At 42.2% G+C, this 18050-nt stretch overlaps 2 protein-coding genes across 5 annotated transcripts in view; both read left to right on the forward strand.

The window, feature by feature from the left end:
- The first annotated feature begins 13853 nt into the window (after nucleotides 1-13853).
- On the forward strand, nucleotides 13854-16251 carry LOC110520087 (beta-1,3-galactosyltransferase 2-like). The gene is made up of 2 exons (XM_021597165.3): nucleotides 13854-13991; nucleotides 14219-16251. The coding sequence occupies exons 1-2, from the start codon at nucleotides 13948-13950 to the stop codon at nucleotides 15267-15269; spliced, it is 1095 nt and encodes a 364-aa protein (XP_021452840.3). The 5' UTR covers nucleotides 13854-13947; the 3' UTR covers nucleotides 15270-16251.
- Nucleotides 16252-17537: 1286 nt separating this feature from the next.
- The window catches only part of LOC110519941 (zinc finger protein ZFPM1), a 95478-nt gene continuing 94965 nt past the window's right edge, over nucleotides 17538-18050 (forward strand). For 2 of the 4 annotated variants that reach the window (XM_021596853.3, XM_090217434.1), the window contains exon 1: nucleotides 17567-18037. In XM_021596853.3, coding sequence (XP_021452528.1) covers nucleotides 17998-18037 — 40 coding nt within the window. In that variant the 5' untranslated portion in view covers nucleotides 17567-17997. Of the gene's footprint in view, nucleotides 18038-18050 lie in introns of all 4 variants that reach the window. The other 2 variants (XM_021596842.3, XM_021596832.3) reach the window with 2 other exon arrangements.

Below are 18050 nucleotides of genomic sequence, written 5' to 3' on the forward strand. Positions count from 1 at the left end.
TAACAGTTATTAACTTGCATAATACATTGGAATTATTCTGGTGATCACAAATGGCATCAACCATGCCAATGTAACAGTAGGTTATGTAGGTCAGGTCCTGACTAACCAAATCTGGGGCCCTAGTGTAACCGATGTGAAATGGCTAGCTAGTTAGCGGTGGTGCGCGGCCCACTCTTGGTGGCAGAGACACAATTTTTCACTTTTAAACCAATGTCCTGTAATTATACACATTTAGCGTTGGGGCATTGAGAAAATGTTGCAGTTTAAAGCACATTTCCTGTATTTATTTGACACATTTTGCCATGGATTATGCTGTGTAATCCATCCTTGATGTAGTTGATGTCTGCTTTAGACCTACCTGTTATCTTTATACAGTTGAAGTCGGAAGTTTACATACACCTTAGCCAAATACATTTAAACTCAGTTTTTCACAGTTCCTGACATTTAATCCTAATAAAAATTCCCTGTCTTATTCCCTGTTAGGATCACCACTTTATTTTAAGAATGTGAAATGTCAGAATAATAGTAGAGGGAATGAATTCTTTCAGCTTTTATTTCTTTCATCACATTCCCAGTGGGTCAGAAGTTTACATACACTCAATTAGTATTTGGTAGCATTGCCTTTAAATTGCTTAATTTGGGTCAAATGTTTCAGGTAGCATTCCACAAGCTTCCCACAATAAGTTGTGTGAATTTTGGCCCATTCCTACTGACAGAGCTGGTGTAACTGAGTCAGGTTTGTAGGTCTCCTTGCTTGCACACGCTTCTTCAGTTCTGCCCACACATTTTCTATAGGACTGAGGTCAGGGCTTTGTGATGGCCACTTCAATACCTTGCCTTTGTTGTCCTTAAGCCATTGTGCCATAACTTTTGAAGTATGCTTGGGGTCATTGTCCATTTGGAAGACCCATTTGAAACCAAGCTTTAACTTCCTGACTGATGTCTTGAGATGTTGCTTCAATTTATCCACATCATTTTCTTTCCTCATGATGCCATCTTTTTTGTGAAGTGCACCAGTTCCTGCTGCAGTAAAGCACCCCCACAACATGATGCTGCCACCCCCGAGCTTCACGGTTGGGAAGGGGTTCTTCGGATTGCAAGCCTCCCCCTTTTTCCTCCAGACATAACGATGGTCATTATGGCCAAACAGTTCTATTTTTGTTTCATCAGACCAGAGGACATTTCTCCAAAATGTACCATCTTTGTCCCCATGTGCAGTTGCAAACCGTAGTCTGGCTTTTTTTAATCGCGGTTTTGGAACAGTGGCTTCTTCCTTGCTGAGCGGCCTTTCAGGTTATGTCGATATAGGACTCGTTTTACTGTGGATATAGATACTTTTGTACCTGTTTCCTCCAGCATCTTCACAAGGTCCTTTGCTGTTGTTTTGGGATTGATTTGCACCAAAGTACGTTCATCTCTAGGAGACAGAACACGTCTCCTTCCTGAGCGGTATGATACCTGCATGGTTCCATGGGGTTTATATTTGCGCACTATTGTTTGTATAGACGAACGTGGTACCTTCAGGCATTTGGAAATTGCTCCAAAGGATGATACAGACTTGTGGAGGTCAACTTTTTTTTCTGAGGTTAATAATATAAATAATTAAATTAAGTTACTATGATGATAATAATCTTATCATGATACAATAACAGAACTGGTACATAAACACTGCTTCAGGAACAGGTGAGGGAACAGAAGGAGGAGTAGCACAAGATAGGTGAAAAGAACTCACCCCAGCAGGATAGGAAATGTTTCATTATTGACCTCTCTGACTGCCTATGAAAGCCCTAAGACCATTTAGGTGGATTAAAGGACTGTTCCAAAATATAGGAGAACTTACTGTATCAAATCCAACACATGACACACCTTCACCTTCCTAAATTAGAAAAGACAGAAAAGTAATTATTATCAAAACCCTTTTTATTTCAGTAACCACTTAAACTTGAATACATATGTAGAGATACAGTGGGGAGAACAAGTATTTGATACACTGCCGATTTTGCAGGATTTCCTTCTTACAAAGCATGTAGAGGTCTGTAATATTTTATCATAGGTACACTTCAACTGTGAGAGACGGAATCTAAAACAAAAATCCAGAAAATCACATTGTATGATTTTTAAGTAATTAATTTGCATTTTATTGCATGACATAAGTATTTTATACATCAGAAAAGCATAACTTAATATTTGGTACAGAAACCTTTGTTTGCAATTACAGAGATCATACGTTTCCTGTAGTTCTTGACCAGGTTTGCACACACTGCAGCAGGGATTTTGTCCCACTCCTCCATACAGACCTTCTCCAGATCCTTCAGGTTTCGGGTCTGTCGCTGGGCAATACGGACTTTCAGCTTCCTACAAAGATTTTCTATTGGGTTCAGGTCTGGAGACTGGCTAGGCCACTCCAGGACCTTGAGATGCTGCTTAGTTGCCATGGCTGTGTGTTTCGGGTCATTGTCATGCTGGAAGACCCAGCCACGACCCATCTTCAACGCTCTTACTGAGGGAAGGAGGTTGTTGGCCAAGATCTTGCGATACATGGCCCCATCCATCCTCCCCTCAATACGGAGCAGTCGTCCTGTCCCCTTTGCAGAAAAGCATCCACAAAGAATTATGTTTCCACCTCCATGCTTCATGGTTGGGATGGTGTTCTTGGGGTTGTACTCATCCTTCTTCTTCCTCCAAACACAGCGAGTGGAGTTTAGACCGAAAAGCTCTATTTTTGGCTCATCAGACCAGACCTGTTTCCTCCAGCATCTTCACAAGGTCCTTTGCTGTTGTTTTGGGATTGATTTGCACCAAAGTACGTTCATCTCTAGGAGACAGAACACGTCTCCTTCCTGAGCGGTATGATACCTGCATGGTTCCATGGGGTTTATATTTGCGCACTATTGTTTGTATAGACGAACGTGGTACCTTCAGGCATTTGGAAATTGCTCCAAAGGATGATACAGACTTGTGGAGGTCAACTTTTTTTTCTGAGGTTAATAATATAAATAATTAAATTAAGTTACTATGATGATAATAATCTTATCATGATACAATAACAGAACTGGTACATAAACACTGCTTCAGGAACAGGTGAGGGAACAGAAGGAGGAGTAGCACAAGATAGGTGAAAAGAACTCACCCCAGCAGGATAGGAAATGTTTCATTATTGACCTCTCTGACTGCCTATGAAAGCCCTAAGACCATTTAGGTGGATTAAAGGACTGTTCCAAAATATAGGAGAACTTACTGTATCAAATCCAACACATGACACACCTTCACCTTCCTAAATTAGAAAAGACAGAAAAGTAATTATTATCAAAACCCTTTTTATTTCAGTAACCACTTAAACTTGAATACATATGTAGAGATACAGTGGGGAGAACAAGTATTTGATACACTGCCGATTTTGCAGGATTTCCTTCTTACAAAGCATGTAGAGGTCTGTAATATTTTATCATAGGTACACTTCAACTGTGAGAGACGGAATCTAAAACAAAAATCCAGAAAATCACATTGTATGATTTTTAAGTAATTAATTTGCATTTTATTGCATGACATAAGTATTTTATACATCAGAAAAGCATAACTTAATATTTGGTACAGAAACCTTTGTTTGCAATTACAGAGATCATACGTTTCCTGTAGTTCTTGACCAGGTTTGCACACACTGCAGCAGGGATTTTGTCCCACTCCTCCATACAGACCTTCTCCAGATCCTTTAGGTTTCGGGTCTGTCGCTGGGCAATACGGACTTTCAGCTTCCTACAAAGATTTTCTATTGGGTTCAGGTCTGGAGACTGGCTAGGCCACTCCAGGACCTTGAGATGCTGCTTAGTTGCCATGGCTGTGTGTTTCGAGTCATTGTCATGCTGGAAGACCCAGCCACGACCCATCTTCAACGCTCTTACTGAGGGAAGGAGGTTGTTGGCCAAGATCTTGCGATACATGGCCCCATCCATCCTCCCCTCAATACGGAGCAGTCGTCCTGTCCCCTTTGCAGAAAAGCATCCACAAAGAATTATGTTTCCACCTCCATGCTTCATGGTTGGGATGGTGTTCTTGGGGTTGTACTCATCCTTCTTCTTCCTCCAAACACAGCGAGTGGAGTTTAGACCGAAAAGCTCTATTTTTGGCTCATCAGACCTGTCGTGTCTTTGGCTATGCCGGATTAAGTGATATGACATGCTATTCTATGAAATAATTTCTCCGTAATTAATATTATTATCTTCCGAATAAACTCTTAAAGACCTAGTAATATTTTACATCAATATTAATCGTCACCTTAATTCAGTCTCATCTGAAAGTTGTAAATTCTTGGTTATCTTCACGAACCCTGGCTAACAAGTTGAATCAGCAATACAAAATTGTGTTTAATTATTTATTTACTAAATACCTAACTAATCACACAGAATTACACATACACATAATTAATCATAACTTGATTACAAATTACGTCATAAAGGAAAACATCCCTAGCGGGCGGAACAGATATGACAGCTTGTTACACAAAAGAAAAGGGGCTGGGTTTGAGTGAAAGAGCGGGAAGACTGAGTAACAAAGAAAGAAGCTGTGCTATCGTAAATACAGTATCTTATGCATTCTAAATTACGGCCCATTTGGAAAAGGAAAATACAATAAATATTTACTCTGAGCTGTGCTTCAGTAGGTTGGTGGTAGATGGAAGGCCGTGTTGCCAAACGTTGTAGTAACGTTGTTGTGTGATAGACGGGATACTCTGTCTGTTCCTTCCTCTGTCTGTTCCTTCCTCATTTGCAGCTGCTGTTGCTCACTCAATGTCTAGGAGGTATCACTTCTATAGTGAATAAGAGTTCAAAGTTCATACCATTCGCAACCAAAGCTCACGCTGATGTTGGCTTCGTTCTGTAGTTATTATCTAAACCATTCTGATATTCACATCCTCGGAACAGGAGGTTACATTGTCGTCAAGGCTTTATATAGGAAGGTGAGAAGGGTGTGTCTGAAAAGTCTCTTCACAGGGGCGGGCCACTGATTGAGCAGAGCCCTAACCTAATGAAAACCCAATTCTCACATTTTAGAAGCTAAAATCACATTTAATTTCATCCCATCATGAATAATTTCATATTCAAACATTTAAATTGAACAACAATTCCATGTGAATCCGATAACTCTGATGTGTAGACTTTCCACTGTAGAGTTTATGTCATCTTATCATTGATGAGAATGTCTCAGATGACAACCGAACTGACATACTGTATATACATTAAGTACCACCGTATATGTTCAATTGGTCGGATTACCAGAATATAGTTCATTTCCCCCCACCTTCTGATGTTCCCAGAATCTCTATGTTAACTAAGGGGTTTGCAAATGTAACATCAGTAGGGTAGAGAGAGGAAAAATGGGGGAAGAGGTATTTATGACTTTCATAAACCTACCCCCAGGCCAACGTCATGACAGACCACATGACCTTCTCCTATTCCTCCTCTGGATCATCCAGATGGTCATTTGCAAACATCAGACGGGCCTGGACATGCGCTGGCTTGAGCAGGGGGACCTTGCGTGTGGTGAGATCTTGCATGGAGCCCCAGACCGAGGGTGATTGACCGTCATCTTGAACCTCTTCCATTTTCTAATAATTGCGCCAACAGTTGTTGCCTTCTCACCAAGCTGCTTGCCTATTGTCCTGTAGCCCATCCCAGCCTTGTGCAGGTCTACAATTTTATCCCTGATGTCCTTACACAGCTCTCTGGTCTTGGCCATTGTGGAGAGGTTGGAGTCTGTTTGATTGAGTGTGTGGACAGGTGTCTTTTATACAGGTAACAAGTTCAAACAGGTGCAGTTAATACAGGTAATTAGTGGAGAACAGGTGGGTTCTTAAAGAAAAACTAACAGGTCTGTGAGAGCCGGAATTCTTACTGGTTGGTAGGTGATCAAATACTTATGTCATGCAATAAAATGCAAATTAATTACATAAAAATCATACAATGTGATTTTCTGGATTTTTGTTTTAGATTCCGTCTCTCACAGTTGAAGTGTACCTATGATGGTACACTTCTACCCAGGTGGTGAGGGTAGGCAACAACATCTCCTCCCCGCTGATCCTCAACACTGGGGCCCCACAAGGGTGCGTTCTGAGCCCTCTCCTGTACTCCCTGTTCACCCACGACTGCGTGGCCACGCACGCCTCCAACTCAATCATCAAGTTTGCGGACGACACAACAGTGGTAGGCTTGATTACCAACAACGACGAGACGGCCTACAGGGAGGAGGTGAGGGCCCTCGGAGTGTGGTGTCAGGAAAATAACCTCACACTCAACGTCAACAAAACTAAGGAGATGATTGTGGACTTCAGGAAACAGCAGAGGGAACACCCCCCTATCCACATCGATGGAACAGTAGTGGAGAGGGTAGCAAGTTTTAAGTTCCTCGGCATACACATCACAGACAAACTGAATTTGTCCACTCACACAGACAGCATTGTGAAGAAGGCGCAGCAGCGAGGAGCTCAGGAGGCTGAAGAAATTCGGCTTGTCACCAAAAGTACTCACAAACTTCTACAGATGCACAATCGAGAGCATCCTGGCGGGCTGTATCACCGCCTGGTACGGCAACTGCTCCGCCCTCAACCGTAAGGCTCTCCAGAGGGTGGTGAGGTCTGCACAACGCATCACCGGGGGCAAACTACCTGCCCTCCAGGACACCTACACCACCCGATGTCACAGGAAGGCCATAAAGATCATCAAGGACATCAACCACCCGAGCCACTGCCTGTTCACCCCGCTATCATCCAGAAGGCGAGGTCAGTACAGGTGCATCAAAGCTGGGACCGAGAGACTGAAAAACAGCTTCTATCTCAAGGCCATCAGACTGTTAAACAGCCACCACTAACATTGAGTGGCTGCTGCCAACACACTGACACTGACTCAACTCCAGCCACTTTAATAATGGGAATTGATGGGAAATGATGTAAATATATCACTAGCCACTTTAAACAATGCTACCTTATATAATGTTACTTACCCTACATTATTCATCTCAAATGCATACGTATATACTGTACTCTATATCATCGACTGTATCCTTATGTAATACATGTATCACTAGCCACTTTAACTATGCCACTTTGTTTACATACTCATCTCATATGTATATACTGTACTCGATACCATCTACTGTATCTTGCCTATGCTGCTCTGTACCATCACTCATTCATATATCCTTATGTACATATTCTTTATCCCCTTACACTGTGTACAAGACAGTAGTTTTGGAATTGTTAGTTAGATTACTTGTTGGTTATTACTGCATTGTCGGAACTAGAAGCACAAGCATTTCGCTACACTCGCATTAACATCTGCTAACCATGTGTATGTGACAAATAACATTTGATTTGATTTGATTTGATTTTTGATAAAGATGACAGACCTCTCCAGTGCTTACATGCTTTGTAAGTAGGAAAACCTGCAAAATCGGCTGTGTATCAAATACTTGTTCTCCCCACTGTATATTGAGCAGAAATGTTTTTAATCAAGAAAAACTGACCTTGCCATTGGGAGGATCAATCCAAACTCATGGTTAGTTATTCCAAGGAGCACAGGAACCTTCTGGACCAGATTCACATCTAAAATGCAACCGGCTCAATGGTTGAAAACAGGCCTAACCTGACCTCTTGTGGCTGTTATTGTTATAACTTTACAGTAATATCTAAGGGAGATGCTACTGTATGGTACTATAGAGGCTTTCGTCTGAGGTCTAACAATTTCAACCACAGGAAATTAATCATTTGAACCATCATAGGAAGAAATGCACATGCAACATATCTTCCGTATGTCTCAACTGGTAATAGCTAGTTGACCTTTTTCATGGCATTCACCAAATCCTCTTCACTTCTAATAAACTTGACAAGCTACTCATTAGTAGTGTAGAAACACTGCCAGGTTAGACATCATTATCATCACCTAGACATCACCTGGCCAGTTGTTCACACATCACATAGCATTCCAAACTTTTATATGATTGATTGATAAACCAGTTACCAGTTTGAACGGATTCAAATGTGATTTGAATTCATGTTGGATGATTTGTGAGACAGGTACAATACCTTAGCTTGGACCAGAGGCTCTTTTGTAGTGTCACAAACCAGCTCGTAGCCCGTATCAAAGGAGACAACGTGGAGATAATATATTTATTAAATAAAGTAAACTATTTACAATTAACAATAGTGTCAGTAATCAGTTGTGTGAGTGAGTGGTTACATGCATACATGGTCATAATGATGGGTGTTGCAAGGTGCCAAAACAAGTTTGCAAGGTGCCTCTTTTTAACAATATGGAGGCCCTGATGCCTCCTGAAAATTCCCCTGCGATGCTGACGGACTCTGGGTCCCCACCAAAGCTCTCAATGTTCTCCTGGACCCACTTCAGAGTTGCAGTGTTCTAGAAAACCCCAGTTGCCTGGTGCATGCTCATCTCCAGTGCTTTCAACAGATATGCAAAGAAATCCATGAGATACAGTGCATTCGGAAAGTATTCAGACTGCTTCACTTTTTCCACATTTTGTTACAGCTTATTCTAAAATTGATTAAAATGTTTTTTTCTCCTTGTCAATCTACACACAATACCCCATAATGAAAAAGCAAAAACAAGTTTAGACATTTTTGCAAATGTATAAATAATAAAAAACAGAAATATTACATTTACATAAGTATTCAGACCCTTTACTCAATACTTTGTTGAAGCATCTTTGGCAGCGATTACAGAATCGAGTCTTCTTGGGTATGAAGCTACAAGCTTGGCACACCAGTATTTGGGGAGTTTCTCCCATTCTTTGCAGATCCTCTCAAACTCTCAGATTTGATGGGGAGCGTCACTGCACAGTTATTTTCAGGTCTCTCCAGAGATGTTTGATTGGTTCAAGTCCGGGCTCTGGCTTGGCACGGGCTCGCTCAAGTGAAACTGCAGTTGAAGAAAATTTCAAAGTTCTTGACATTTTCTGCATTGACTGACCTTCATGACTTAAAGTAATGATAAACTGTCATTTCTCTTTGCTTATTTAAGCTGTTCTTGTCATAATACCAAATAGGGCTATCTTCCATATACCACCCCTACCTTGTCACAACACAACCAAAAGGCTCAAACGCATTAAGAAGGAAAGAAATTCCACAAATGAACTTTTAACAAGGCACACCTGTTAATTCAGATGCTTTCCAGGTGACTACCCCATGAAGCTGGTTAAGAGAATGCCATGCATGTACAAAGCTGTCATCAAGGCAAAGGGTGGCTACTTTGAAGAATCCCAAATATAAAATATATTTTCTTAACACTTTTTTGGTTACTACATGATTCCATATGTGTTCTTTCATAGTTTTGATGTTTTCAACATTATTCTACAATGTAGAAAATAGTAAAAATAAAGAAAAACCCTTGAATGAGTAGGTGTGTCCAAACTTTTGACTGGTACTGTAAGTAACATGTTAATACAACTTTTCATGTCTAACTTACAGGTAGTTTTTCACCTGTTGCTGCCTCTTTAGGTGTGTATACATTAAGATAAAGACTCCTCTGACACGTCTGTCAGATCGTATTCAATGGCCATTACATTTACTATGTGTTGAGAAATAACTGGATCCGGAATACACCTAAAACGAAAAAAAGAGAGTGAGAGAGACCGAGAGGTGTTTTGGTCAATGCCATATTGGTTAGCACTCCATATCTGTCACGCCCTGGCCTTAGTTATCCTTGTTTTCTTTATTATTTTGGTTAGGCCAGGGTGTGACATGGGTGATTTATGTGTTTTGTCTTGTCTAGGGGTTTTTGTAGATTTCTGGGGTTGTGTTCTTTTAGGTGTCTAGGTAAGTCTATGGTTGCCTGGATTGGTTCTCAATCAGAGGCAGGTGTTTATCGTTGTCTCTGATTGGGAACCATATTTAGGCAGCCATATTCTTTGGGTATTTTGTGGGTGATTGTTTCCTGTCTTTGTGTTTTATGCACCAGTTAGGACTGTTTCGGTTTTCACGGTTGTTCATGTTAAGTGTCTCTTATTAAAGAACCATGAACTTCAACCACGCTGCGTTTTGGGCCGCCTCACCTTCCCAGGAAGAAAGCCGTGACAATATCCATTGACATCCACTGTAAAAAGTGGTACGGCACTGTTGTTCATCTGAAGTGTTTTTTCTGATTGGAATGATCCAAAATTACACTTTGGTTCGTTCAACCTATTCAATTTGTTTGAAATCAAATAACAAATTTGACAGATCAGTGTGATTAAAAAAAAATTGAATGACAGCTTCTAAATTGCTTTCAACAGCTCATGCACATTTGCATTGCATAGCGGTGGGAGCAATGTGGTCGCGGCAGCCAATCAGAAGAGGTGGAGGTGCATGTCATTCCAGGTATGTTTAGTCTCAGCACTGAATCTCAACCAAAGAGGAAAAGAATATTGATTGTTGAAAGAAATAGTTTGCTAGTTGAAATATAGGTTTATTAATAATCAAATACATGTATAGCTGTTGGCATTAACCCATGTATTTGGTTTCACCAAATGTCCTTTATTTTCAAAGGTTAAAGTACAAAGGTTAAACCATCTGAGATGTAAGGTTGGTGTGTGCTGTTCCCATGGCTCTGCAGGCTGTTGGGCAGCCAGTCGCAGAGGACCCACAGGTGGATAGGGTATCTTCAAATACTGCTACACCCTCTGCTCTATGCCTTTCACAATCATATACTTGCCCTGAACTTTCCTATTCTTCAGAGAGACCACTGGTCCAGTCGCTGCTGGAAGCACACTAACCACAAGGGGCCTTAATCATGTAACCTGATTAAAGTCTGAGCACATAATGATGTCGTTCTTCATAGTTTCTCTATTTAAAGGAGCCAACTAACTGTTGGAGTAAAACATCGGTACAGGATGTATGCTGCAACGTATGATGTTCCTGTAGTACTTTCCCCATTATTATTGTCTAGTTAAATTAAATAAATAATCTTGGTAGCTAAAGTAATCAAAATATGCATGTTATGTAATGTACCAGTTTTTTGTATTTTTTTTCTTTAGTACAAAATAATGAAATAAGGATTTCTTACCCATTGTGCCCAGCTAAGCACCTAAAAATACTATAGTATGGTACACTCTAAGTGTTGTTTACATGGCTGTGTCTTTGGCAAGACAGACAGACACTCAGTTTTCATTCAAGCAAATACCACTCCCTACACCAAGTACCTGCCCCTGAATGGGTACACACACACATTGATTTAACTTCTGTTTCACCAGACCTCGCCCTAAATGTCACGTCCTGATCATAGAGAGCCCTTAATTTCTATGTTAGAGTAGGTCAGGGTGTGACCTATTATTTTCTATGTGGGGTTCTAGTTTAGTTTTCCTATGTTGGTGTTTGGTATGATTCCCAATTAGAGGCAGCTGGCTATCGTTGTCTCTAATTGGGGATCATATTTAAGTAGCATTTTTTTCAACCTGTGTTTTATGGGATGTTGTTTGAGTTAGTGTATGTTACACGTCTTAGTTACGGTTTGTTGTTTGTTTCATTCTTTCTTTGTTTTGTGAGTTTCTAATAAATAATATGTGGAAACCATATCGCGCTGCAGCTTGGTCCGATAATTATTCCAACGAACGTGACAGAATATCCCATCAAACCAGGACCAAGCAGCGTGCCCAAAGAGGGAAGGATTTCTGGACATGGGAAGAAGTGATGGGTAGATGCGAAACCCTTCCTTGGCAACAGACGGAAGGAGATTGTGGAGGACAGCGACGACGACAGGGTTCGCGGCTACAGAAAGCCCAAGGACAACCCCAAGTTTTTTGGGGGGCACATGGAGCTGGTGGCTGAGCAGAGGGAAGAGCCAGAGACTGTCAGGGAGGCAATGGCAAAGTTGGGAGAGTGAGAGATGAAAGAGATGTTGTACAAGTGTGTTCTGTTCAACATCCGACCAGAGGATCCGGTTAGCAGTCTGGTGCAACCTGTGCCGGTTCCACGCTTCTGGCCTCAAGTGCACCTCTCCAGTCCGGTACGTCATGTGTCTCCTCCTCGCACGGAGAGTGCGTGTCCCCAGTCCGGTACGTCCTATGCCTGCTCCTCGCTCTTGCCATGCGAAGTGTGTTAAAGTTCCGATACAATTGATTCCGGCACAGCCCAGTACGTCCTGTGCCCACTCCTCGCACCCTCCCTCAAGTGTGCCTTCCCAGTCAGGTACGTCCTGTGCCTGCTCCTTGCACTCTCCCTGAAGTGCGTGTCCCCAGTCTGGCACCACCTGTGCCGGCTCCACGCACTATGCCTCCAGTGCGCCTTCCCAGTCCGGTGCGTCCTGTGCCTGCTCCTCGCACTCTCCCTGAGGTGCGTGTCACCAGTCCGGTGCCACCTGTGCCGGCCCCACGCATCAGGCCTCCAGTGCGCCTCCCCAGTCCAGGGCTTCCGGCGACGGTCAACGGTCCGGAATCTCCAGCTCCATGGCCGGAGCCTTCCCCTGCGCCGTTGCCCAGTCTAAGCACGGCGCCCAGTCCAGCTCCAAGGCGGGAGCCTTCCCCTGCGCCGATGCCCAGTCCAGCCACGGTGACCGGTCCAGCTCCATGGCCGGAGCCTTCTCCTGCGCCGGTGCTCAGTCCAGATACGGCGTCCAGTCCTGCTCCATGGCAGGAGCCTTCCTCTGCACTGTTGTCCATTCCAGATCTGGTGTCCATTCCCGTTCCATGGCAGGAGCCTTCCTTGATACCAAGGTCCAGTCCAGGCACAGTGTTCAGCCTGGGTCCATGGCTGGATCCACGGGATGAGCGGGTTCTTCGGCCCGCACCAGAGCCGCCCCCGATGCTGGCGGATCTGCAGGATGAGCGGGTACTTCGCCCCGCACCAGAGCCGCCACTGACACTAGACACCCCCCTAACCCTCCCTTTTGGGGGGTACTGTCACATCCTGACCATAGAGAGACCTTATTTTCTATGTTAGAGTAGGTCAGGGCGTGACCCTGGAGTTTTCTAGTTATTATTTTCTATGTGGGGTTCTAGTTTAGTTTGTCTATGTTTGTGTTTGGTATGATTCCCAATTGGGGATCATATCTAAGTAGCATTTTTTTGACCTGTGTTTTACGGGTTATTGTTTTGAGTTAGTGTATGTTACACCTCTTAGTTACGGTTCGTTGTTTGTTTCGTTCTTTCTTTGATGTATTGTGTGTTTCTAATAAATAATATGTGGAAATCATATCGCGCTGCAGCTTGGTCCGATAATTATTCCAACGAACGTGACACTAACAGCCTACAGCCCAACTCACAAAACAACGGTCTTTGAACAACACGCTTAGTAAGGCTATTCAGGGATACCTAAGTTGTCAAGGGCTTTAAAAGGGCTTTAAAAGAAGGATGTAAAAACAAATAAGAACATATGTTTGCTGGAGTGAGCTTGGTCAGAGTTGGCAACTGTATTTCAAGGTGATAATGTCCAGTGATACATGAAGGGACAAATAAGTTACAGTACAGTAGATTGTATCGAATTCTCTTTGACTCTTTTGACAATAATACACCTCTTTACTTGGGTTTTGTCCTTTAGTGAAGCACTGACCTGTGTCTCACTGCAGATTTGCAGTATAAGCCAGCTTTGTCCTTATAACCTTATGTCAGTTTTTTGACCAGCTGGTGTTCATAGCAATGCTCAATATCCTTTGGGGTAGTGTACTAATCCTGAATGACTTTGACTGTCTTTTTCTAGTGTTCTCTGTTGGAAATGTTACGAGACCAGATAGTGCTATTTTTAGTTGTATAGTTTATTGGCACCATGATTTAAGTATAAGGCTCTTAACTATACCCAGCGCCACTTCATGCATGCTGCCGTGCCACTATATATATAACATCACACGTAATGCTGTCTGGATTAGGATTTTGTCAGAGACTGCTGCAACATACTGTATGACCAGTATAAATCACAACAAGTTTGAAGGGCAGGCCGTGTCTGGCTGACCAGTTCAAAGAAAGCTGTTATCCATGGAACTTCAACACTTGAATATCAGTGGAACAAGTGGTAACAGGTAAATGCATTCTGACTTATATCATTGGCTTTGTGTTCTTAAAAGTCTTCACAAGACTGTCTTACAAGTAATGTATTTATAGTGGACTTAGTGATATATTGAACATGGTCTTCTATTAATATGATTATTTTTTATATCATGTTGTTCAAATAAATTAAACAATAAAAGTAAAATAATTTAGCACCTTGACCTGTTCCTCTCTTTTAAAATCTCCCCATTACTTTCAGTAAAAAAACAGAAGACAGTGGAACATGTCAATGCATGAGGTTTCTCCATCGGAGGTGTTTTGTGCTTCTCCTGGCTGTGGGGATCCTGGTGATCTTCTACGTAACCACCCTCTTCACTCTTCATATAAGCCAGACCCCACTCTGGCTGCTAGGAGGCCAGGATCTAACTCCTCTCTCTTATATCAATGGAAATGAGGGGGAGTTTTTTCCACCATACAATGTAGCATACCCACAGAAATATAAGTTTGTCCTGGATGAGCCTCATGAGTGCCAGGACCGCAGCCCCTTCCTGCTTCTAATGGTGCCAGTAGCTCCTGGTAATCTGGTAGCCCGGGAGGATATCCGGAAGACTTGGGGTAAGGAGAGCCTGGTTCTGGGACGGGCTGTGCGTCTGTTCTTCCTGTTGGGCCTGCCCAGTGGAGTGGAGGCAGAGAGGATGCAGGAGGAGGTGCTGCTTGAGAACCAGCAGTACCATGACATACTGCAGAGTGACTTCCAGGACAGCTACTTCAACCTGACCATCAAGACCATGGTGATGCTGGAGTGGCTGGCCTCTCGCTGCCCCGGCGCCTCCTTCGCCATGAAGATCGACTCTGACATGTTCCTCAATGTGCACAACCTGGTCAACATGCTGATAGACCCAACTACACCAAAGCACAACTACATCACTGGGAAGTTCAGCCAAAACACACAAGTGGTGAGAGACCGCACCTCAAAGTGGTACATTCCCAATAAGGTTTACCCCGGTACCAAATTCCCTCCCTACCTTTTGGGAAATGGTTATGTCTTTTCCATAGATCTTCCTGAGAAGATAGTGGAAGCATCCAAACAAGTCCGTGCCATATTTTTAGAGGATGCCTACCTGGGTATGTGTCTGAGCCATTTAGGGATTGCAGCCAGTTACCCACCTAACTCTTCCCTCTTCAAGCTTTCCATGCCCTACACTCATAATCGCTGTTACTACTCTAGTGTCATCACTACTGAAATGGACCATGTGAGTGACCTGCTGCGAGTCTGGGAGGACTTACAGAGACCTGGCACCCCCTGCTAAGGACAATGAACACCTCTTAAATCTTTGAATCCTTACCCTGCTAAGGACAATGAATACCTCTTAAAGCTTTGAATCCTTACCCTGCTAAGGACAATGAATACCTCTTAAAGCTTTGAATCCTTACCCTGCTAAGGACAATGAATACCTCTTAAAGCTTTGAATCCTTACCCTGCTAAGGACAATGAACACCTCTTAAAGCTTTGAATCCTTACCCTGCTAAGGACAATGAACACCTCTTAAATCTTTGAATCCTTACCCTGCTAAGGACAATGAATACCTCTTAAAGCTTTGAATCCTTATAAGTATTAAACACACTATGTAAGCACATGCATACAAGTACTAAACAAATAGGTAGGCACACACACACACGCACACACACAGGTATCATAGTATAATTCACTCACTCTCAAACAGCTTTTTCATGTCATTCTAAAGTAGTAACATGTAGTAATACATGTAGTAATACATAGTAATTACCACATGATATGACCAGATAATGTTGTTACAATAACAGCATTACTACACAAGTAGAGCTATGTATTGTGTAGTGTTACTGCTCGGTCTTGCAAGTATAATTTCCCATGACTGTCTTAAATTCAAATGTCAACGTGGGATCTTGTGTGTATCTATGAAGTAAGTATCAAATGATGTTCTAAGATCTTCAAAGACGAGCATGATCTGTGTGTATCACATTATCACATGTGACAGTATAGTCTCAATTTCTGTACATCATCAAGACAAACTCATATGTGGACACAACATAACAGCTACCGTGCAGTTACACACCAGCCTTTTTCTACTGCACAAGATTTTCACTGTCACTAGATGGCAGCAGTGAATTTGACTTAAACATTTGTCTTGTGTGCTATTGTTTTGGTTGCTTGTGATTTGTACTCAGTTGATGCCTACTTAAGATTGATATTGTTACAAATTCCTGGAATATTTGTAAAAAATGTTAAACTGAATAAAAACGCTTAAACTATTTTTTAAGTATTGAGAATATACATTGCACACCAACAATCTATCACTTGGTTTCATTTTGGTAGTATAAATAGTGATGTGACTATTTTAAAGCCACACTCCTCAGTTTGTGCATACCCTAAAAGAGTGAGCTAACAACAAAAATGTAAACAATGGAGCAAATGCATCCCATAACATTTTCCTATACAAATAGTAGGCTACTTGATGTATACAGTCGGATACATATGTTCTCAATTAATGATATACCAGGATAGAGCAACATACATTATTTGAAGCTATATTTTCTAATGACAACATAAATCTAAACAAATTAAATTGTATTTGTCACATGCGCTGAATACAACAGGTGTAGTTGTAGACCTTACAGTGAAATGCTTACTTACAAGCCCTTAACCAACAATGCAGTTTTAATAAAAAGAAGTGTTAAGTAAAGAATAGATAAGTAAAAAATCAGAGAGCAGCAGTAAAATAACAGTAGTGAGGCTATATACAGGGGGTACCGGTACAGAGTTAATGTGTGGGGGTACCGGTTAGTCGAGGTAATTGAGGTAATATGTACATGTAGGTAGAGTTAAAGGCGTAAAAGAGTTGGGGGGGGGGGGGGGGGGTCAATGCAAATAGTCTGGGTAGCCATTGGATTAGCTGTTCAGGAGTCTTATGGCTTGGGGGTAGAAGCTGTTAAGAAGTCTTTTGGACCTAGACTTGGCGCTCCGGTACCGCTTGCTGTGCGGTAGCCGAGAGAACAGTCTATGACTAGGGGGGCTGGAGTCTGACCATTTTTAGGGCCGTCCTCTGACACCACCTGGAATAGAGGTCCTCGATGGCAGGAAGCTTGAACAATGTTCTAGGTTTTCCAGGTAAAACTTTGAATTGACTTTGAATTGAATTGCATAAAATGAAAAATGTTGCACATTACCTATGATATTGCATTTACGTGCACCAAAGATTTCCTTATGCAAGATTTCCATGTCTTAATTTTCTCATCAATTTGTCTTTCTAATTATATCATAGCTGCCTGTCATCTTTAAACGTGACGTTTTCAGGAGTCAAGTAAGTGTGGGTTAATTCCAAAAGATGAACTATCAGGCTACCTTATAGTTTGCACATTATACAGATCTAATACAGCATACCAATACTGTATTATGCTGAATTTCGACCATTTTAGAAAAGTTTCGAGTCAAAACAAACGTTATCAATTAATACAATTAAAGTAGGTTGGTTGAAGAATTTTGGGGCCTACAATTCACAGAAAAAACCCACCCATAACGGACACGTTAGCCCTACGTCAGACGCAGGGGGCGTTAGAGGGGCGTGTCGGCTCTGCATATCAGCTGTAATGTTTAATGTAACGCTCGCGCTCCATTGAAAAGTGCCCGCCAGTACTCGAGTGTTGGGCGGACTAGGGAAAAACAAAGGGAAAACGAAAACAGTTATAGGCTACATTGACCTCTATAGCGGCAACATTTTATAGAATACTTATAGCGATACAACTGCAGTCACTGGCATCCCGTAGGTGACAGTTAAGACCTCACAAGGAAGAGGAGGAAGGGAAAAGAGAAGACCGCACATCTGGGAAGATATTGAAAAGTAACTAAAGCTTACTTGGCCACAGGTAGTCCTCGTGCGTCAAAGAATATCAAAGTGCAGGTCATGCGGATATCTCCGGCTGGAGATCGATCAGTGTTTCAGTGCTAGTTCTTCCTAGGAAGATCACTTACCTTCAGCGGACCAAGAGCAGGAGAAAGACATGTCCCGAAGAAAGCAGAGCAAACCCCGGCAGATCAAACGTAAGGAAAATAA

This window comes from Oncorhynchus mykiss, chromosome 1, assembly GCF_057628025.1.
Source record: "Oncorhynchus mykiss isolate SJ-2025 chromosome 1, ASM5762802v1, whole genome shotgun sequence".
NCBI lineage: Eukaryota > Metazoa > Chordata > Actinopteri > Salmoniformes > Salmonidae > Oncorhynchus > Oncorhynchus mykiss.